At 44.9% G+C, this 22940-nt stretch overlaps 1 protein-coding gene across 1 annotated transcript in view; it reads left to right on the forward strand.

The window, feature by feature from the left end:
* The window catches only part of PRKCH (protein kinase C eta), a gene marked incomplete at its 5' end in the record, with an annotated part of 114713 nt that overhangs the window by 11493 nt on the left and 80280 nt on the right, over positions 1 to 22940 (forward strand). The window contains one exon of the mRNA XM_083862663.1: positions 15189 to 15252. Within this exon, the coding sequence (XP_083718789.1) occupies positions 15189 to 15252 (64 nt within the window). The remainder of the gene's footprint in view (positions 1 to 15188; positions 15253 to 22940) is intronic.

Consider the following 22940-nt stretch of genomic DNA (forward strand, 5'->3'; position numbering starts at 1 on the left):
GTTTGTACAGGGCAAATCTAGGAGGGCACCCAGCAGGTTTTTGCCCACCTCTGCCCCATGGGCAGTTGCTGTGCAGCAGGAGGGGTAGAGAGCTTCCTGCTGGCATCTTTGCTTCTTGCCTGCCCCATTTCACAGCTGAGCTTGCTAAGGAAACCATCAGTCAAATGCCAGGCAAGTCACTGTGGGGGGCTGTTGCTGTGGTTTTGGAGTCGTGCGAAAGCAACCGTCCACTGCGCTGCCTTTGCAGGGGAGTGGTGGCGACCGGAAGAGGAGGCGGCAGCGGAATTTTGGGGCAGCTGGGGCCCTTAATCTGCTTTTGGTCAAAAGCTTGATGCCAGGATGGCTTTTTCCTGTATTTTTTATCTACTGAAGAACTTGGTTAATGATTTATCAGTTTGTAAAGTCACAGAAGGGTTTGTGTTGGAAGGGACTTTAAAGCTCGTCAAAGTTCCAACCCTTGCTATGGGCAGGACACCTCCCACCAGACCAGGTTGCTCCAGTCACTGACCAAACTGGTCTTGAACACTTCCAGGGATGGGGCAGCCACAGCTTCTCTGAGAAAACTGTGTCTCGCAGCCTCCCAGGGAAGAATTTCTTCCTAATCTCTGATATTTACCCTCCTTCATCTTAAACCATCATCAACCCTGTGCTTTCGCAGCAGTTTCCGATGACCCCAGTTGGAAACGTATCAAGCCCTGCTCTGAGGTCACCTGAAGGGGTGTTGGGAGCCATGGCTGCTTTCCTCTCTCTCTCTTCATATCTGCAGGAGAGCAGGATGTTCATGCTGTGGTGTGGAGCTGCCTGTGAACTCCTGGCTGCTGTGGCACAGACAGGACACGACACACACTCATTTCGGTTCTTGCTTGGTGCTATGTCTAGCAAGGAGAAACCCTTTTGGCTGGTTATGTTCTTTCTGGTTAGTGCTATCTTGGTTAAAATTCTTAGAATTAACAGCTTCAGAAATTTTGAGAAGCACCTTAGAACAGAGAATCGAAGCTATATCTAAAATCATCACTCGATTCATTTTAGAATTGCACAATTCTGATTTTGTCAAGAATATTGCAGGATCTGAATGGATTTCTTCAAAGAGGAGCAAAGATCATTCAAGTCGTCACATGTTTTGGCTTACGTGGATGTGATCTGAGAAAGTTTCTGGTGTGTCCTTGCAAGTTTGTCATTTCCCTTTGTCATGGAGAAAGCTGTGTCTGTGATTAATACGAGGTCACTGGTGTTATTTCTATATATAAATAAGCTTAGTGCAAAGAGACTTTGCCTCAGCAATGCATATGCAGTACTCATTGTTTTTAAGCAATGCACTTCTTATTTTAGTAACATTTTGAAGCGCCTGTTCCTGTTTTGAACATGAACCATTAGGTGAGAAAAGAGTAACTGAACTTGCAGGTTTTGGGGTCCCCGTGTTTGGCTTCTGAAAGGTTGCTCTGAAAACATCTCTGTGACCTCAAAAAAGCTCATTGGTGTTTTCTCAGTATAAAAGTTTTGTGGTTCATTTCTAGGTTGACTAAACTGGCTTTTTACGTTAATAGTTCTGGTCATAAGAAATTTCATTTGCAGGAAAACTTGCAGATCTCTCATCTCTGGAATTGTTCAATGCCAGGTTGGATGGGGCTTGGAGCAATCTGGTCTAGGTAAAGTGTCCCTGCCTGTGGCAGTGGGGTAGGAATGAGATGATCTTTAAGGTCTATTCCAAACCATTCTATGATTCTGTGGAATTTGGGTTTGCTTCTTTTTGTTTTTTGTTTTTTAATTACTCCAGCTGCACAAAAAGATGCTCTTTCAGTGCCTGATAATGTTTTTCATTGTCAACAATAAGAGAAGGATTTATTTTTTCTTTTGAATATATATATATTAGCCAGTAAATAAGTAGTTGCTAAATTCTGAACACCTATATAATTTCTTCTTACTCCATCTCTGACAATATTAAGCAAGTGTTTCCACAGGAACAGTGCTCTTTACAATACACAGTGTTGTGGCTTGCTTCAAAGCCACAGCCAGAACTTGTAGGTGTTAGAAGAGTACCAGATCTTTCCATCTCTCAGTGTGAATTTTCCAGTGGGTCAGTGCTTGTTCAGACTCTCTATCTCAGCATCCGAAGCCACCCCCCCTGTTTCATGTTGCTCTGTGTGGTAATGCCCCAGAAGCCTTTCAAACTCTGCTGGGCTGCAAGAGGAGTTTTTTAGAGTCATGAAAAGTCCCAGTTCGTGGTGTGGCCAAGATCTAGTCAGCGGCTCCAGTTCAGGATCAGTTCTTCAGGGGCTTGGAGCAACCTGGGATAGTGGAAGGTGTCCCTGCCCGTGGCAAGGGATTGACACTGGATGATCTTTAAGGTTCTTCCCAAACAAAACCATTTTATGATTTATTTTATAGTTCCATTGAACTCCTTGCTACTGTAATCTTATCTCAGGCTCTTTCAGTATAATATATATTAGGACTTGAACAATGTGAGGTTTTTATTATCTTTCTTAGGGAACTGTGTTTGTAATATTTCCCTTCACTGAATGTGGGTCAGTCATTAAAGAGGCTGGATATCTTCATTTACTTCTCTCCAAGGGGGTTGCTGAGAGGACATGAACTCAGTGGCTTCTTGGCTTTGTATTATAGGGCTTGGTAAATTTTAAAGAAGGCAAGTGATTTGGCTTTATTTTCAGAGGAGATAAATGCTATCCAAGAGATTTCTGTCCTCAGCTGGTGAGACTTAAGGTAGAAGACTAAAACTGATGTGAGTTTTCCCAGAGTGAATAAAATCTTGCTTTGGGAATTAGGGGAATGTGTCCCCCCCTACACAGCAGGAGCTGTTTGTCCACAGGAAGAGGAGCATGAGGTCCGCATTAGCAGTGCCACCCAGGTGGGGATGTGCTTTTCTCCAGGAGGGAATTTATACTTTAAACACATTAGTGTGCTGGAGTTAAAAGCATGTATGTTTGTATATAAAACACTCTGGCACGGATAAAATGCCAGGCCTTCCATTCACAAAGAAACTAAACATTTGTCAAGGAGGGAACATGGCAAAGGCTGTCCTAAATATGACTGGCTTTGTGAGTGAGTCTGTCCTGCTCTTGGCTTACCCAGGATTGCCGTGTGCTGGGGCTTGTGGCAATCCTCAGCAAAGGCTTTGTTTGAAGAGCAGGAGGTTTATCTGCAGGTTTGTGGGTGATGCTGAGTTTTGAATGGGAAATGTGGTCAGCACCAAGTTATGTTCTCAACTGACCTGTGAGCAAAACCACTCCAACCATGTTCTGACCTTTCCCACTACATACCCTTTCTGGGTGTCTCCACTCTCTGGTTTATTTAATCCAAGGTAAATCTTGGTCACGTTGCTTCCTCATCTTAAACCCACACTTTAGAAAGGGAAAAAGAAATACTGAAAAGAGGAAATATGTGACAGCCTGCTGCTGGAAGGTGCCAGCAAGCTGCCTGTCAGCTTCCAGTTGTACCCAAAACCTCAGGAGAGCCTCCTGTCCTTCAGAGGGAGGCAGGTGGCTGGGTCAGCACATCCCAGTGACACAGCACCTCGTCACCATCCGGTGGCTTGGGAAGGCTGCTCAGCTCTTTCCTGGCTCAGCCTAATTGCTGGAGTCACAGCTGACTTTATGGTCACAAGTGGGTAGTGAGATCATCCCTCTCATGAGGTAGATGAGGGAAGCTAATCACAGACGTGATGGGACTAAAAATTGCTTGGTCTTGGACAGTCTGTCTCTTATTGTAATGCTTGGCCTCAGGATTTCAGGGCAATTTTTTTTTCCTTATTATTTTTGGTACTGATATCCAACCCACTGTTCTTCCCCTTGAAAAACCTCACTTCTGCACCCTTTTTTGTAACTGCTCTTTCATAGAAATATTTTGATTGCACTCTTCCATCATTCCCACCAAAAAAAAAACAAAAAACAAACCCCAAACAGAAAACCAAACCCATAAACAAAACCCACTCTACAAATAGGATATGATCTAACTTGGCAAAGCAAATGTTGGCAGTGGCGTGTCCTTTCTGGGTGTTGTCAGCTGCAACCTACATTCTTTTTGCTGCCTGAAGACTTGATTGTGGCTCCCAGCACTGGACCTCGTGGGACTGGAGCAGAGACATGAGCAGTAACATCTGGACACCAGGAGCAAGCATCATACCTTCAGGAATGCTGGGGGAGTGCATGCCTTGGCACTCCTTTTTTTAATTTTTTTTTTTTTTAACCTACCTTTGGAAGCATCTAATTGGCTATGCAGCCAGAAACTGCTGCTGCTTTTACATGATGTTCTGGGATGTGTGTACCAGGGATATGGAGCAATCCCATAAGAGGTTGGCAGGGAATGGGAGAAGGGAGCATGTGGGCTAAAGTACTTTTAAACCTTTTTTTTTATCTTTCCCTGTATCCCAAGGAGGTTCTCTCCTGTGAGATGCCACTCATATTTGATAGTTTGCTTTTCATCCTTCTGTCTCAAATCGTTGGGCAGATCATCTTGCAACATGGAGAGGGGATGTGGTGGATTAATAATGGCTGAGTATAAATGTTAGTCCCTAATAATGTCAGTGCTAAGAAACTGCCAGGTGAGGAAGTGAGAGGAGGAAGGAAGTCACTGTGATTAATTCCACATCTGGGAAGAATTATCAGAGCTGAGGTGCTTAGGCTTCCCCATGCTGCTACAGCCCATGCCAAGATTGAAAGTTGCTGGATTTAATCTCTCCTTCTTGTATCCTCACTAAGGATGACTAATGGGATTGACACTTTAAATTGGAATGTGAGCTGTGTTGGGAGCTGTACTTCTAAAGACTGGCATGCTCCTGAGACATGCCATTTGAAATCTTAGGTTTTGCCAGAAATATTGGTGATAACTTGATCCTGCACATAAATGAATTCATTGTGATGCTGACAGGGGTGCTGTTGTGTGCCCCTCAGTGCACTTAGCTCAAGGCTTTAAAGTCACTGAAAAGACTGAGAGTTCTGGTGCTTTGGAGCAATTGATTCTTCTTGATGTCTGGACTTCTGTGGAGTCCAGGTACATGTTTTTGTGGGTTTTACCAAGTTTCCCTTGCACTTTTCCAAGCTGTGCAGTGGGCTAGGTCTGGTTTTTGAAGACCCAAAGCCCTGTTTCTACCTCTGCTCCTGCCATCCCCATATAATTGCTTTCCTTTTCTGTAAAGCTGATGGTGTAAGATGTGCTGGGCACCCAGAGGGGCTTTGCTGCCTTTGGTTGGAAAGGTGGAGATGTGTGGGATGTGTTTGGAGTGCACGATCTTGGATGTCACATTGGCTTCAGGAGAGATCAGTACTGTAGGGATGTGACACCAGAGTGGCAGCCTGAGGGACAGCCAGCACTGTGAGCCTTCCTGAAACTTCTACCATCCACTTTTTAGGGTTCCAGCTGTCCCGAGTGTAGTAAAGATCAATAAAGGTCTTTCCAACCCTTGATGTTGAAGGGAAGGAAGAAGGAGGAAGGTGCCTGTAAATCAAGCCCTCTGCAGAGCTGTTGGTTTGCAGTTGGTTCTGTTGGTCAGTACCTCTGTGTTGTGGAACCCCATCTTCCTGGCATCGAGGTGCTGATCACATCTCACTCCAGAATCCTTCTGTTTTAGTTTTACAGTGCTCATTATTAGTCATCAAGCATCATAAATAACTAAACTTTTCCATCAGGTTGCCTTTTGCTGCACCACCAGGACTTAACTTTTAACTGTTGATAAAAGGATGGTATTTGGCTCTTCAGTGTCTGACAGAAATGGTTGTAGTAGGAGAAAGTTATGACCTTTCCCCTTTCTACCTGAGGTGTTGAGAAACTTGATGGATTTCTGTCTGGAGGACTAATGGATTTTAATGGCTCATGATCTCATCTGCTGTGGACTGGTTTTAGAAAGAAGAAAGAGCTATTGAACAAAAATGGAAAAGCAGCAGTACACCAAATGAATTACATGTAGTAGGAAGGTATTTTAAAAATAGTGACACGCCTAATGGAGACTCAAATCAGAATAATTTCTTAGAAGTTTAGAATTATGCAATAAAACCTGTGAATAACGAGAAACGTTTCCCAGCATTGAGTAGTGGAGAACAACACAAGTGTGTTAGTGGGCAAGTTCTGGGGAGACAGCTGCAGAGGGGGTCTTTGCACAGTGATCCAGCTGCTTTGGGGGTCTCTGCTCCTTGAGTTGGATCCGTGAACAGGGTGCTGGGGGCTCTGTCTGATGCTGCACAGCCCAGTGGATTGATTGCCCCTAAGTTACCCCTAAGTGCTGTCCTGCTGTAGCTGTGCAGTGATGGTCCCTGGGTAACCTGGACACAGAACCTCCAGACCATGTGCAGACTGTGCTGCTTAATGTAAAGTCATAAATGATTCATAAAGTCTGCCTAGATTTGTTAGGGAGGTTAATTAAAGCTGAAGGTGAATGCTGTGCCTTGGGAGACTTCTCAAGACTGAAAGAACTGTTGTTGCTTCTCTGCCCAATCTTTTTGTTTTTCCTTCTGTATTTCTGCCTGGTGCTTGTTCTGTTCCTTTCTGGGCCAACCCCAAATCTCTGGTGTGCACTGGGCTACCTGGGCTTGCTTTTTCACTGGCCTTTCCTTCCTGGGGGACACTGCCTCAGTTCTAAGCTCAGCTGTGTCACTGCCTTACTTTGAGGAACCTCTGCTCAGCACCTCATTGTGGTGGCCCTTGGAATGTTTCCATGTGGGAAGTGCCACCAACCTGCCTCCTTGGCACCAGCCTATGAACTTATTCCTTTACAACTGTAAACAGTAAAAGTGGCACAGTTCCCTGGGTTTTCTGCCAAGTTATATTGGGTTCATGTAGGAGACAGAAAATACTCTTGTTGATAATCTCCAGATCTTGGAGATAGAGAAGGGCAATCCCTGTATTGTGTGCTCGGTGATAGACCTAAAACATGAGCTGTCAGGATCATCCCTTTGCAACTCCAGCTCAACAGCTATTGAAAGACCTTTGTTTTGCTGGTAATAACTGAATGTTGAGGTTTATTGTTATGTTGTCACTGTTAATTGCATGGAAATAGAAGATTTTTGTCGCCTGTTTGTTGGTCAGTGCTCCAAAGTCCCCTCAAGAGCAGAGACCCTGTCCCACTTTCAGCCTCTTTTACCTGCAGTTGCACACACAGGTGTCTGCAGGCAGATTTCCATACCTTGCATATGCAAAGCTGATAGCCTGATAGCAGCTACTGAATGTGAGCATGGGTGTATTTGCTGTGATCAGGTGTTCAGACAGCTGAAAATGAAGCCTTGCATTTGCCATCCTTTAATTTAGTGGTCCTGCATTGATGTCAGTATTTGCCTTTGGGAAATTAAAGTAATCTGTGATTTTCCTTCCCATCACTTAAAAAAACCCCAAAACCTAGCTGTAGGAGGAAGACAAGAGGAGCTGGAAGGAAAATACAGTGATGGACTGGACATGGTGGTATTTGGCACTGTGTTACAAAGGTGCATGGCGAATAATTAAGGTTTAATTGTGCTCAGCAGAGCTAAAGCTCTGCTTGTATGTGCTTGTGGCAGGGAAAGGCAGCATCCGTCCTGCCCACACGATTCTGGTTTCACACGGGCTGTGGGAGGGAGCTGGGGGCTTCCTGCCCCTTCTCTCTGCAGGGGCTGCTCAGGGAGGCTCAGAGCAGTCTTTTCGCTCTGCCTGGCATCTCCCCTGGCCACCCCGTGCTATCACTGGGATGGTTCCAGCAGCTTTGCTGTTCACAGAGTCATCCTATGCTTGGCATGTTCTGTGCCCTCAGCAAATGGACCCTCGTTGGTAGGGTCTGGTCAATCTTCACATTTTCTTCTCAGCCCATTTGCCATTTCTAGCCCCACACTTGTAAGAGATTGTGGATGAAAGCTCTCCTCTGTTGCAGGCTCCAGTGTGTGCATGACATTCTTAGACTCTCCCATGTCCCCCCCCCCCCCCCCCCCTTCGTTCTGAATTTCACTTAAATTTCTAAAGGAGAGGGTTCTTACTCAGTGCTGTTGAGATCAGTTCCTTGTTTTCAAGAAACTTCAGTACCATGGTGTTTATAAACAGGCAATTGGATCCTCTCTCCCTGCCACGTAACTTGGGAAAAAGGTAAAAAATCCCTGTGGAGAGTTGTTGTTTTTCTTTGAAAATATAAGGAGAACAAAAGCATAATAGTCCCTGAACCAGTCGTGTCTGTGTTCTCTTTTTTTTAGCTTTATGACATTTTTTTCAAATATGTTAAAAAGCATCTTCCTGCAACCATTACTTGTAGATCATTCATTGTTTTAGAAATATTTCTCAAAAGCAATATAAATTGCTGTAACACCACGGGAGCAGGCTCTAGCTCCTGCTTTTGAAAGTTTTGGGGGTTTTTTTAAGATTTGAAACTTCTTTTTTTAATCTGTATACTTGTAGTTATACTTGTAGCTCTTCAAGCAGGTTTTTTTGGCAGGAATTTTCACAGGATAAATAAATCTTGGTCCTACCTCAGAAAATCTTCTGTAGAGGTGGGTAATCTCTTGGATGAAACCAGACTAAAATTGATTAAAGAGTCCGGGATTGGCTAAGAGTCATTAGTTATGCATGCTTGTTCATGGCTGCTGCACAGCTTATAATTAGGCAGCTTGAACGAAAACAAAAGTAATATTTTAAGCAGCTGTCCTGAAACAAAAAATTAGAATGACAATATTACAATAATAGCTGGAATAACTGGTTATAGGAGTTTTGAGAGAGACTGGCTTTCCACCCATGTGTGAGTTTAGCTGCAGAGTGTTAGACTTTGCTCAGGTGTGCTTCAGGGTACATGGACCTGCTGATTGCAGGTGGGATTGGCAGCCTTTTCCCAGTGCTGTCCATGTCAGCCCCAGCACCTGCAGTGGGAATTACTGCCTTGAGCCTTTGCAGCAATAACATACTTGGTACCCTGTTGTGTGTGTTTGTTAGTTGGTTGGTTTTTTTGGTTTTTTTTTTTAGGCACCCTAATTTGAATCTTAAAAAGTGCATGCTGTGCATTTGTAGGAAAAACACTTTAATGTGTTGGTCTGGAAATGCAAAATCCCCTTTGTGCTAGACAGCCCTGAGGATTTTCAAAGGTGTTTGACTTGATAGACAGGTGTCTGTCAGCCTCAAAAAGTATAAGAGGGACTGATTAACCCAGACACTGTGTGTTTGGCTGAGAAAATTGCCATTTGACCTGTCCAAGGAGGTGCTACCTTATTAAAACACAGAAAGATCTGACATTCCACAAGCATGATCTGGTCAGAGCTTGAACAAGAAAGATGACAAGAAATAACTAGAGGCATGTGAAAAACCAGCTTTAGCCTAACCCAGATTTTCAGCTCTTTCGACTGAACAGAGTCTTGGGAATTGCCTCTACAAATGACTGATTACATATGCAGTTCTGTTAATTAAAATTAAAAATTATGTAGGAAGTCAAAAGATATAGCTACTTGTTTAATTAAACTAATGAAGTCCCTAGGTAGCTTTTATATTTGCTTTACTCACTGCAAGTGTCTGGCCTGTTCTGTTTTTGAAGGCATGTCAGCATTGACGTGCCTTAGAAAAAAAGGCTGTACTTCTAGGAGGCTCATGGATTGTGCCTGTGGGGAAGGTAGGACAGGGCAGCAATGGGAGAAAGGATGTTCTAGGCTCCAGGGTAAACACAGTCATCTTTTGTCTCTGATCCAAACACAATAAAAAGATTCCCACTGATTCTGATGCGCCTCAGATCAGACTTCCCAGACTGGATTATCTGTTGTGGGGATGGGAGGTGGGGTAAAAAATAAATCTTGCAAACTTGTGAGATTTAATGCTCTTGCCAGGTGCAGTGCTGAAGATGTCTTTTCCTCCTGGAGCCCACCTTATCTACCTCATCTTGATTTTGGAGAGCAAGTGGCTTTGCAGGCAAGGCACCCTTTGGATCTGCCTCTTCCCATCCTTTCCCAGGGGCAGGCTGGGCTCTCTCAGAGAGGCCAGCTCACTATACCTGCTCTTCAAGTTCTCAGTGGATGCTTCAGCTGGGTGTTGATATGTTGCCTGAGAGATTACCCTCCTTCTGAATTTGTTTTCCAAACCTCTTCCACCGATGAATCACGCACGACAGGTTTTTATTATATGTGTGAAGGCATGTGATTAAGGAGCCCTGTTTTGGTCTCCCTGCATCTGTTCCGCTCCTGAACTGGCTTATTTTTTGTGATGCAGAGAAAGGGAGTAAATAACACCTGCCCTGTTGTTGGGAACGGTGTCAGCAGAGCCCTTTTCTGGGGAAGAAGGTGTGTGAGGTGGTTGAGTGGGGCCCCTCCTTGTGGGAAACCAGTCCCTGGCAGTTCCCTTTGAAGTCACATGGAACAGCACGATCCCGGCAAGTTCAGGCACGGGGCACCGTGTGAGTGCTTTGGGTTAGGAGTGGAGTTCCTGACTCCCAGCACACTGTCCTGGCAAAGGCTTGTGCCTGGCAATGGAAGTGTAACAGAGCCGTGGCTGAACTCATCGTCCTTACCTGCTCGTTTCCAGCTTGCCTGTCAAAATCCTCCAGTGCTTGTTTTCCCTGCCACGACTGTGAGGTTCAACAGAAGTTAAAGTGTGTGTTTAGCTCTGGGTCAGAATCCTGTGCTGTTCTCACAGACACAGCTGAGCTCCAGCAATTGATCTTTTCCACCCCTTGTGCTGTGGACAAACGTGCTGCCTTCATTTCCTTGAGGGTGACTAAAGGATTTACTGCTGATAAGCCACACTTTCATCTCCCACTGAGCAAAGTTACCTCTAAATCAGCCAGAAAGTCTATGTTTTTCCTCCTTGTTCTTCCCTGGGGGACCAGGCTGAGGATGAAAGTGCTGGAGAGAGGGGAGGGTGATGATTGTTTACAGGTCTACCTGCCAGTGGTATAATGCTGTACCCCACCAGTTTAGTTTGATTTATTCTGAGATCAGTGCACCTCACAACATTCACAGTGTCAGGCATGCATAGAATTTCATACTTCTCCTTTGCTTCCAATACAACAGGACTTTGCTTTGGCTTTGATATTAAACCTTCCAGGCATAAGCCTGTGATTCCCTAAAATAAGTTATCCTATGCCAGACAGATCTTGGCATTAGGAAACTTTCCTCTGTACGTATTACTCTTTGATAATTGTGTCAAACACGTATGGATGGTTACATTCCTGTATCACTTATCTCTTATATTATGGTGTAGGAGTTCCCCCTGAGCATCACCTGTGCTACCTTCAGGCTGTTGAGTTTCTCTGAGCTTCTCCTGCTTTTTTAAGAAACAATATCAGCTGCTTTGTTGACCCAAACTGATTTCATAGCCTGCTTTGGACTTTATGAACTCTGTCAAGATTAATACTATGGCACCATGTTTCTCTGTGAAAGTGTAGGGGGCCTTTAATGTCAATTCTGGGAAATGAAAAACAGAGAAGAAGTGAGGAGCAAAACTTGGCGTCTGTGTGGTGCTTGTGTTACACCCACGCTGCTGTTGGGAGGCTGGATCCCGAGGGTGTTTGCTGGTGCTGGGAGGTACTGGAATCACTGGAGCTGTGGAGTCAGGGCTTGGGCTGCCAGCCCAGGTAGGGTTATCCCTTCCATGGCTGGAGGGCCAGTCCTTTGGCAGCTGCTTCCTTTTGAAGTGCTCAGGTCTTATTAAGTAACAGAACACAGTGAGAAGCCCTCTCTGTCTGTGAAAGTGGGTGCTGGCGGTGGAAGTGCTTTGGTGACTGGAAGGATTGAAGGAGGGCTTGTATCAGGAGTTCCTCCTTTTAGGGGAGCAGTGGGGTACCAGACTCCTGATCTGTGGGTCTCTGGTTTCAGATGGTGCTGGGCAATTTCTGCACACCCAGCTCCAGCTGCAGCTGCTGAGTTGGTTGTTTCCCAAAGTGCGTGTTACAAACTGTGGCTGCACTGCGGGGGTGAAGGCAATGCTGAGAGTGTGAAGGTGGTGCTGAGGGTGTGAAGCAGGGGCAGGAGCACAAGGGGCTGTACTGCAGGGCTGCCTGAGGTCAACCCCAGAGCCCTGAGCAAGGCTCTTGCTGTTCACACCGAGCTCAGCACGCGGGGCTGCAGCAGCACCATGGATCCAGCAAGTGTGAGCAGCTCACAGGCATCAGCTGCTGCCAGCACAAGGCCACTCTGGTGGGGTGGCCATGGCTCAGGGTGTCCCTGTGATGATGGGAAGCATGTCCTGTCAGGCAGGTGCTGCTCTCAGGGAGCTGCTGATGTTTCTCAGGCTGGCTCAGGTCTGTGGTCAGACATTTTCCTTTCATTTTTTTAGGTCGGGTGTTATTTTCTGTTTCGGGCATGTTCCACATGTCTGAGAGTTATCTCAGGTACGAGTTTCCTGCTACTTAGCTGGTTAAATTCATCCTTAAAGGAGATCACAGCAAGTCCAAAAGCCAGACTTTCCCCTGTGATCTGTCATTTCATTTAATTTCATTTCACTGTATGTTATCTTTTGTTGTTCTGTTGCTATCAATTTAAGACTAGAGAAACCCTTAAGACTGTCTGGTTTAAACTCTTGTCTAGGACAAGGATTCCCCATTGGTCCTGCATCCATCAGCTTTGGTGTGCCAAAGTTTCAGCAGCTCCTGGCATGCTGGAGCTTCAGCCTCATTTTAGAGCCTTTCAGCTGTAATTTTTAATTAGATCCCCCTTAGTTGTTCTGTGAGAAGATACTGAGTGTAGTTCAAGTCCTCTTGGCTGAGTGCTCTTGGGCTGTGGTACAACATGAGCACAGCTGCTTAGGAGGTGTAGGGGATTTGACTGGTCTTTAATCTTGGAGTCTGGAGGGGAGAGAGATTGTTTTATAACCCTCATAAATCTCCTGCTATTGCTTTCTGAATTAGTTTGTTTCTGTTTTGTAAGAGTGCTGTAGGCAGAGGACTGTGCTGTGCTAGGGGCAGAGGAATTCTCTTTGCAGAGGTGGAGAGCAAGGTGTGTCAGGACTTTGGGCCAGCTTTTGTCTGTGCCCTGTGTCAAAGGTGGGTGATGCTTTTGTTGCATCTCCTGGCCTCATCCCAGATGCTCAAGTCCTGACAATCCTTTGCTTTTAAGACTGAACAAGGAGTACAGGATTTATTCCACATCCCACCAGAGATGTTGTGTGTTAGAAGAAAGGAGGAGAGAAGAGGCTTCCTCTTTGTCAGTGTGGCAGCAGGAGTCTGACACATCCTGTATGGAGACTGGCAGGAAAATGATAAGCACTGAAGAATGATTTTGGAAACCTAAGTAAGTAAGGATTTTTCCATAGAACCTGAAATCTTGGTATCCCATAAATCAATTTGCATGATTATATATTATTATATATTTTGGAAAGAACCGTTTCTTTACAAACCTGCACGTTTCTCCAGGAACTGAAATTTAGGCAGAAATGATACACAATATTGCTGGAGTTGAAATCTGTTTGGGGAATGTCTTCAATATTAATGGAGACAGAGGGCTGTTCAAACACAGCTTCCTAAAGCCAGTGTAATATGCAGTGCAAACAAGCACAGAAATTAATTTTGAGTCAAGGCTATATATATTTGCTTTAAATTTTCCCTGTGAGACTGATTTTATTTTTTATTTTATTTTAGTGGAGAATGTAATGTGCATAAAATCAGCACTTTGGTAGGATTTTCCCAAGGAGCTGTAGCTCCCTTAGATTGTGTCCCACTGATAAAAGTGTGTGTGTGGCACCTCAGAATTGTAGCTGAAATCACTTGAATGAGATGTTTGCTCATTCTTTTTGCTGGAAATATTTCTTCTGCTCATCCTAAGAAATTCCCATCAGTTTATATTACAATTTCACTTCTTCTGCAACAAACTGTGGGCTAGGGAAATGTATGGCTGTGTGTGCTCTCCCTTCACTTACTCCAGAAGGCTGTTTTTTCTGGGCTGTGTCAGCATTCAGCATTAACCCTGCAGAGCCAGCCCAGCTCAGACACCTCCTCCCACCTGCAGCTGTGCAGGTGCTTTCCTTGCATTTGTAGTTTGGCTGTTTGGCTCCTCTTGGAGGTTCACCTTTCTGTTTTTCCAGTATTTTAATATTATTGCCAGTTTGGCTCGTGGCAGCAGCATTTTTTTGGAAACCATGAGCAAACGTTTGGGTCAGGGGTGGTCCACTGCCCTTGCTCAGGGAGCTCAGGTTGATGTTGGAGGTTTGTTTCAGTGATGGGCTGTGTGTTTACACTGGAGAGGAATCAAAAGGCTCACAGGGTACACTGTGTGCTACCCCTGGAAGAGGAGGCAGCCTGAGCTCATCCTCCTGTGGTTGTACAGGAGGAGCAGGGAGGGTTTGGATGAGCAATCTTTATTCATTCCCCCAGAGAGCTCCATTTTCAAAATTCCTGTTCTGCACAGGTGATCGATACCCACGAGGTGTGAAGCTCCTCTTTGCTAATTTTAACCTTGAAATTTGTGGGAAATTTGGAAGGTGCTATGTTACTTCTTTCTTTGTTTTTGTTTTTTAAATTGAGATTTCTGTGTGACAGTCTGACTCAAACCTCAGGAATCCTTAGCTGTGATTTTAGCTGGTAAATAAAAAAGCCAAAAAACAAACAACACCAAAACTAAACCTTTATTAAAAATGTATCTCAAAATGAAGAAAATCCACTCACTAAAAAATAAATACTTTCTTTCAAGGACAGGCTGACTGACACTGGGATTGAATCTCTGATCCCTAAAATTATGTTCTGTATCTCTATCTCTATCTAATTTAGATTAAATGACAAGAAGTCCTTAGATAACAGCACTAAGAGTTTTCTATTTCCTATGTTTAAGGCCAAAAGGTGATTTATGTAAGAAATCAGCGTTTGCCTCAGTGATGATGGTATTTTGAGAGACTGAAACACTTTCACTGAGATAAAATATAATAGAGAGGAAATATCCATATGATTCTTGAAACAGCTGCACATTGATCTTTTCAGAGAATTTAGTGTTAGTCCTGCTTCATTTATCTCACAAATTGGAACAGTGTGAATTGTATTTTACTTTTTTTAAACTTCTATTTCCTCTAACCAGGTTGAGATTGTTCAGCACTTCCAGGAAAAAGGAGCACTCAGGCTCCTTATTTTTTATGGAGCCCTAATGCTGAACAATTTGAGCACCAGATGTTTGATTTTATTATTATTTTTTTCAATTAAGTTGGGCATGAGACTATATACATTTTCAAATATTATCAGGATTAGTCAGGCAAAATCCTGAGAAGAATTTCTGCCTTAAAACCCCCAATCTTCTAACATTTCCTTTTTTTTTTTTTTTTTTTTTTTTTTCCAGGTGGATCTGGAGCCAGAAGGCAAAGTGTTTGTTGTCATAACTCTTACAGGAAGCTTCACAGAAGGTAAGGGAATCACTCTGGCTCATTTCCATCCAGAGCTGGGCTCTGCTTTGTGTCCCTGCCATCAATTCCAGAGCAGTGCAGATGTTTGGGTTCTTCAGGGGGCCACATGCTGGGCTGTGCCTGAGGTTTCTTGAGTGGCAGGAGAGCTCTGGAAGGGGCTGTTGGTGGCAGCTGGAGCTGTGTGTGCCCCCTGCTCTGCTCTCAGACCTGGGGAGCCGCGTCCTGCTTGCTCTGGCTCATTTTATTTCCCTGGAGTTGTCCGTCATACAGACTGTTTTTGTCACTCCTTCTTTTCACCTGGCTGCCCCTTGAAGGGCAGGCAGAGGAGAAAGCAGAGCATGTTTTAAATGGGGCACATTTAAAACATCTGGATGATTTTTATTCCGTAATGTTTCGCGTCTGCTTCACGAGCTTTTCTGTTTCCTGGGTTCACTTCACACAGGAAGCTTCTGAGTTTTTAGTGTGACAGCTGCCCCAAAAAAGTATCCAGGCAGCCTTTTTTTTTTTGCTGTGTGTTTATGGTGTGATGGTTTTGATGTCCCTGTTGTTTATTGTGATGCCAGTCGTGAGCTGTGCTGCAGCAATCAGAAAATCTTTATAACCAGAGAACAGCGAGAGTGCCAAGGTGTGCTGGGGAGGCCTGGAGGAATTTCTTGAAGGGGTGAAAAGGATGTTAGAAATTGGTTTTAATTTCTTATGACAGAGCCAGGGATAGAAAGAGAAGAAACCGAAGGGCTTTTACTGTCTTATATTCCAGTTTGTATCCACAGGCAAGAGTGCCATGCTTGGCCATTTAAAGCAGGTTGAGCAGGGATGGTGGGCAGGAGCATAAATCCAGAGTGTGTTTCAGATCTGTGCTGGTGGTTTCAGATCTGTGCATGTTGCTAACAAGGTCTCAGAGATGGGAAATGAAGAGCTCAGATGTTTGTACAGCTCCTGCTTTCCGAGGGAAATGGGAAATGTTGGAAATAATTCACTTCTCTTTCCTCTGTTGTTCTTGAGGATGTGTAGACTTACAGAAGAGGAAGATCAAAGATGGCTCTTGGGTTTTTTCTTGCCTGGTTGTTCCCATGTATGGTCACATTTAGAGTTTCCAAGAAAAGACTTAATCCAGGGCAAGCCTGATGGCAAATACTGACTTTTCCCAGTCATTGGGTAAAGGAAGTATTCATGAAGAAGGGGTTTCCCTCTGATACACAGAGAAGTCTCCTTCATAACATCATATTTAATTCTGCTTTTGTCTCTTCTGCTGAAAATGTGGAGGATCTGAATTGTATTTGAAATTTTAAGGGTTTTTTTGGCCAAAAAGTCTGAGAATAATTCATGACTTGAAAGCTGAAAAAAATGGATTCCTACTTGTTCCCCTGATCTGGAGGGCAGCCACTGCCGCATCCTCCCTGCTCCCTCTGACTTCTTGTGCCAAGCTGGTGGTTTTGTTTATGGAAATAGCCAAATTCACAGCGTCTCGGGCACCATTGTCTACCTCCAGTAATGTAAAAGTCCAAAAAATGGGCGAAGAGAGGGAGGAAGTAGTGGGGATAAGAAGAACCCCCAAAAAACCCCAACAAAACAATTGAGACTGGGGTTTAGGTCCACCTGAGCCTGCCCTGTTTTGTTTGTCCTGTTTTGCTCACTCTAAACAGGCAGTCCTGGTGATGCTTGGACTTTACTGGTGGTGTTTTTTTTGGTTTGATCAGAAGTTCTTCTGACCAAAAATCTTAATTTGGTTCTGCTCCCCTGCAGCAGGGATGGGGGAGCAGGGTGTCACTGCTGAGAGTCTGACAGAGGCATTTGAGTTCTGTCAGGATGTGAGGGCAGCAGAGGAAACATAGAGCTGGAGAGAGATTAGTTCTTTGCAGGTTCCCATATGGATCCTCTGTCCATCAGGGCTGCCCTGCTGTTCTGAGGCAGGGAGACCTGCCTGTTTGATGTGTTAAAAATACATGTAGTCTTTCAGAAAAAGAAAGGAACAGAGCAATAGGAAGTGAGGGAAGCCTAGAGAAATTATACCTGCCTCTCTTTATTTTCTCTGCTTGGATATACTTGCTGTGCTAAGCTGTATATGATTGTATTAACTGCCCTCATTCAGCCGACATTTCCTGTGTAAAGCAACCAGTGCAAAATGAAAATGAAAATCTCCTTACCTTGGGAGGAGATTTCTGTGAGAAGTAATCACAGAATACTCTTAGTTTGAAGGGACCCACAAGGATCAGCAAAGTCCAATCCTGAACTCCCCAAGGGTGACACATCCCTGGTAGTCCTGGCACCCAGCTGGGGTGGAGGGAAGCAAACTCTTCCCCAACCATCTCCCTCACTGACCCAAAAGCTGTTTCAGTCCAGGCTGTTTTATAGAGAAGGTGAGGACTGACCTCTGCCTGCCGGACTTCAGGCATTGCTTAGGGATTGATTTCCCACCCCTTCTCAAATGAATTTATTTACTCTTTTCTGAGTTTTCTTTATTTCATCCTATTAGGATTTTTTTTTTCAAGTCATCAAAATTTTTTCAAGTCATACAATTCCTTTTGAAAGCTTTCATACTCTTTTTACTCTGGATGTAAATATGATTTCCCCCTCCCACCAAGGGTGTCTTTAACATTTCTTACCTCTCTCTTTTTGTGTCTCTTTGCCTCTGCTGTTTTAAAAATAGTGAATTTGCCTTCTGTGAGGTGTGTTTTTGCTGTGGATGTGAGGCTTGCTGTCAGCTGAGGAGCTGGGAGCAGGAGCAGGGTACAGTGTGTGGGGCCACACCAAGCTCTGCCCAGCCCTGGGCACTGCAGGAGCTGTGGTTTGACAGAATCCAGAGAGTCCTACTTCCCTCCCTCCTTCCCAGTCATCCCATGTGTGTGCCAGGAACTCTGCGATAATCCACGAGATCTCAACTCTTGCAGGCCCTCTTTAAAGGGAAAAAAAAATCTGCTTTATTGTTCTCTTACACATGTAGTGCTCCTTGAGGGTGTTGCTCTGCTGGTGACATGAATTCAGACCTGCTCTCCAGTGCTTATTGCATTTTCCCACTGAATCCTGGTTTCAGCTGTGAGAGAGCAGACCCTGAATGAGCCCTTCTTGGGCAGGATATGATTGATTTGAAATAAAAAGCCTTGCAGTGAGGGTGGGTGAACCACTGCAAGAAGTGAGGAGGGATTCCCAAGAGCTGCTAGTGGTGCCTGGGCCAGGCTGTTTGGCTTCAGCAAGGTCAGGCTGGACACTGAGAGGCCTCAGGTGTGTGTCTTGAGGGATTGAACTCTCCCCTTGCAGTGCTGGAGTCCTAGAGCCAGCCCAGTCCCCTGGCAGCTTTGCCTTCAAGGTTGTGCTGTGTGCCCTCAGCTTGCCCACCTCTCTTTCTGTTTGCTCTATTTCATTCTGAGCAAAGCTAATTAAATTAATACAAGTGAAATATTTGACCGAATTAATGAATGAAGCAAGCCCTGTAAAAAACAGGGTGTTTCTATTTTAGTGCTTTGAACTCCTGCAATTTGCCTTTTTTAATTTTTTTTTTCATGTTGTCACTCAAAGTGATAATTCTGGCTTGAAGTTCCGTTTTAATTTCATCATTCTGAGGAAGGTAATGGTTGTTTCTTTTCTTTCAGTGTCAGTGAAGACAATGACAAATTTGAGTTCTGGGCAAGAAATAGAATGACAAGAATATTGAGAAGCCAAGTGAGCTGGTAGAGTGGATATAGCACCTATTGCTAAATATTTCATGTTGGTAGGGTTTGCAGCAGCAAGGAATCATAGAATCATATTGGAAGGGACCTTCAGGATCATCTAGTTCCATCCTCCCAAGGGGGAAGCTGAACCTGCTTACCTGCAGGTAACCTAAGAAACAGGTTCAGGAAGCCCAAACCTGCTTCTGGACCAGGAAATGCTTCTTTGTTTTGCAGCTGGCACATTAAAATGGTTTGTCCTCAAACACAGAGGCTTTTGGTCTTTTGCTGTCATTTTTTCTTAGGATACATTTTTCTAAGCTGAAGTTTTTTGAAAGAAATAATGTTCCCACTAAAGGTCTGCAGCCTTTAAAGTGGAACATAGGTGTGCTAACAAGATCCTTTCTCTGCACTGTAATGTAGCTCCTCAGCCCCATAAAATTTCTATTGACAGATCTGTTATCAGGTTCTGGCACAAAAGGGAGGAAAAAGAGTTTTACCAGTCCTCTCTAAACGCCAATAACGACTTTCAGCCCATCTTTTATAGTTAAGGGAATAAATACTGGAAACTAGGAACCAGGAATTAAAAAAAAAATGCCCTATTCTCATCCCCAGTTTTTTTGCGCCATTATTCTCTTTTGCTTTATTGGCTCTAGCAGAGTTTTAAAGTTCGTAGTAGACACCACCTAGAAAACCTGCTGGTCCAAACAAGTCATATCAGTGCAGAATAAGATGAAGAAAGTTCTGCTGTCTTTGGTTCACAGTCTGAGGACATGGAAGTCTTTAATGTCATGCCCAAAGTCTTATGTGGCAGAGAACAGCAGCAGACATGCATTTCTACATTCTTGTATTTTTTTCCCAATATCTACATTTTTTTCAGTGATTTACACTTGTTATACCTGTGTGCTGTATGCAAGGGATTTCCAGATCCAGTCTGTGTTGGTTCAGCTCTGCATTTTCAGATGGTGATAAGTCAGGACAGTGTTGAGTCCCATGGGGGAGAAAATACACCCTAAGTGTGCCCTGAGAAGATTGAGCCCTTGGCAGGCACTAGGAATGTAATCCACAGATGCTGTGCATCTCTGTGTGGCAGGCAGGTGGATCCCCAGCCTTGCTGAAAGATGTCAGTCAGGTTAAAAAACAAAATACCAGGTTAAAAATTTAAAGGTTTCCAGAGGCTTGTCTTGAAGTCCTGAGCAGGTCTCGGTCTCCTGGAGGTCACACTCTGCACACCCCAACAGAGCTTTATCAGCCAAGCCAGGGGGAGCAAGAGCAGCTCTGTCCTTGTCCTGAAGCCTCCATGAGTTTCTTTTCTCTATATTTCAAAGTGAAACTTTCAAAACGTGCACATTCTGTATCATGTGTAAATATTACTGAGAGAACCCAAGTGTTCTTGCAGTCTGGAATTCGGGTATCTCATATATATCTCTCTGCCATTAAAAAAAAAAAGAAAACAAAACAAGGCAAGTTTATTAAATTCTGAATTTTCACAGGGGGGAAAAAAACATTTCAACAGGAAAGCAATCAAATAAAGCTGGTGGCAGGAAGAGCCAGACCCTGGAAAATGAAGTGATTTGCTTGGTGTTTATGGAGGGACTGTAATGCAGAGCCAGGAGGAGAACAGCACCCCAGCCTGCCACATATCCTCAAGACTACTTTTATTTCTCATAAAATGATCCATGTGAGTCCCACAGCTGTGTCTAATGCCAAGAGGTTTTTGTCAGTAATTTGTGACTCGCCAAGATCTGCCAAGTGCAGAGATAACCAGGCACTGTAAAAATGCAACAAACAGCAAAGTCAGGGTTAACTTCACTTCCTCAGTGGGCTGTGTTTTGTCTGGGCTCTGAAACCTAGAGATAAATGTGCAAGCTTGCAATCAGCCCTGGGATTTCAGTGTTCCTGGCTGTAATGAGGAACAGAGGTTTCTTTGCTTTATTTCATTGTGATTCCTGGAAGAGGTGAGGGTAGCTCCCAGAGGAGCTGAAACCTCCTTGGCCTTGGAGGACAGGGCTGTGCTGGAGCTGGTGTTTTGTGCTGCATGTGGTGAGTGTGGCATGGAAGGAGAGGAACATGAAGCTGTAGGAGGTGAGTTCTGGGATCCAGAGATGGTGGCACAGCCCTGGTTGCTGCTCCCTGATGCTGTTTCATGGCCACCCCTCTCTGGAGCCAGCGTGGCTGAGGACACCTGGATGATACCCTGCACTGGGGTGAAGGGGATGCCCTGACAGCAGCACACCTTAGGCTGTGCCTGAATTTCTCTAGAGCACAGTTTGTGAGGTGCCTGACTGATGAAATAGGTAAATGTCTGTCCAAAAACCTCAGTGCTTTACCAGGAGTCACTCCGTAAATCTGTGCCAGAAACTGTAGGAAAAAAATACCAACAAAACCATGTTGGTTGTTATATACATACATACATATATATATATATATTTAACTTTGGTTCCACCAACTATCAAATTAGGCTGTATCTCATTTAATATCCGAGTCTCTCAACTCTGGCTGCTGGAGGAGACTCCTGATTTAGGTGGTCCCACCACAGTCAAGGATTTTCCTTGTGGCTGAGTGCCTGGAAGCCCAGCCTGTCCAGAAGTCCTTGTCCCCTGAATTAACAAGATGCTGTTGTGCTGCAGTGTTTAATTACCTCAGTTTACCTGGGAGCTATTCAGGCATCATGGGGAGACCCAAGGTTCCCTCTGGCTCCACAGACAGGAGGAGGATCAGCAGCATCAGTCTGGTGCATGGTGGGAGTGCTGAGCAGTCAGTCCTGCATCTCACTGGAGGGGGGCAACACCTCCCAAACAGCCAAGAGCAAAACTGGGTCTTCAGCATTAGCTGAGCTGGAATGGAGCTGTAGGAATCCGAGCTCATCTTCTAGTGATGCTTTAGGAGGTGAATGCTCACACTTGCAATTTATACACCTCTGTTTTAGGTTGTTCCAGACCATGCCCAGCAGAAAATAATGAGTTTCCTGCTCTTCAGTGCCAGCTGTTTTTGTTTCCTGGAGAGCTTCAGCAGCAATGATTCTGTTTGTTTTCCAGAATGAAATGCTGAATCAAAACAGAGCTTTGAGCAGAGAGATCCTGACGTTGTTTGGCCACGGTGACCTCAAGCTTGGCAGAGACAAGAGAGGGAGGGATGAAAGCTTCTGCTGTCCCTGCCCTGCTGTCTTTGGGGAAAATTTATTCCTTTATGATGTGGGATAAACTGCATGCCATCAGCATGGCCTGGAGTGCTGTGGACACCACCTGCACTGAGCCACCTCAGTGGCTGCTCCTCCTGGCACTGCCAGCACTGCTGGAGGTTGGAGATGAGGGAATGAGGCAGTTTCATAATTGAGGGTAAATCTGTCTGTCTGAAAAGGATGCTCTTGGGTTTCCCTGGGGCTGCCTTGAGTGGGGCCAGTTTGCACCAGCTGTCTGGACTGGGAAATTGGAGCAGGGTTGTGGTTGGTTTTTGGGCCAGAATTCTCCTTGACTGAGCCCAGCCCTGCCCTGGGTGCTGCAGTGAGGCAGGAGGGGGAACCCCAGCAGTGGTGCAGAGGAGGGAGGAAGGCAGGAGGTCTGGATGACCAGGTGTCCTGCTCTCCTTGCCCCCATCTGCTGGGACAAGGGGCAAGGGCAGGGAATGGTGGAAACACTGGGAAAAGTTGCTTGGAAAAGAAATAGAGCCATAAGGGTCTGGAAGAAGGGCAGAGATAAGGAATGTAAGGAGAGATAGAAGGAAGTAGGAGACTGGTCTGGGGAGTGGTGATGCATGATATGGGCAGGAGTAGTCAGCAAGAAGCAGCTTAAAGAAGCCCAAAAGGTTACAGGAGGTGAGAGGAGGAGAATATGGACAGAGGGATTGTAGAGGAGCTGTAGGGACAGGGAAAGCTGTGACCATCAGGGGCAGTTTCTTGCTGGAGTCTGGAGCTGTTGTAATCCCAGAATCTCAGCTCGTTTCTGCCGTCTAGCTGTCAGACTTGCTGAGCTGTGTGTCTGCCACTGATCCACACAGCAAAGCACAGTCCTTTCCTGGGAAGTGTGTGTTCCCCTGTTAGTGCTC

Source organism: Zosterops lateralis (assembly GCF_965231275.1).
Source record: "Zosterops lateralis genome assembly, chromosome: 6".
NCBI lineage: Eukaryota > Metazoa > Chordata > Aves > Passeriformes > Zosteropidae > Zosterops > Zosterops lateralis.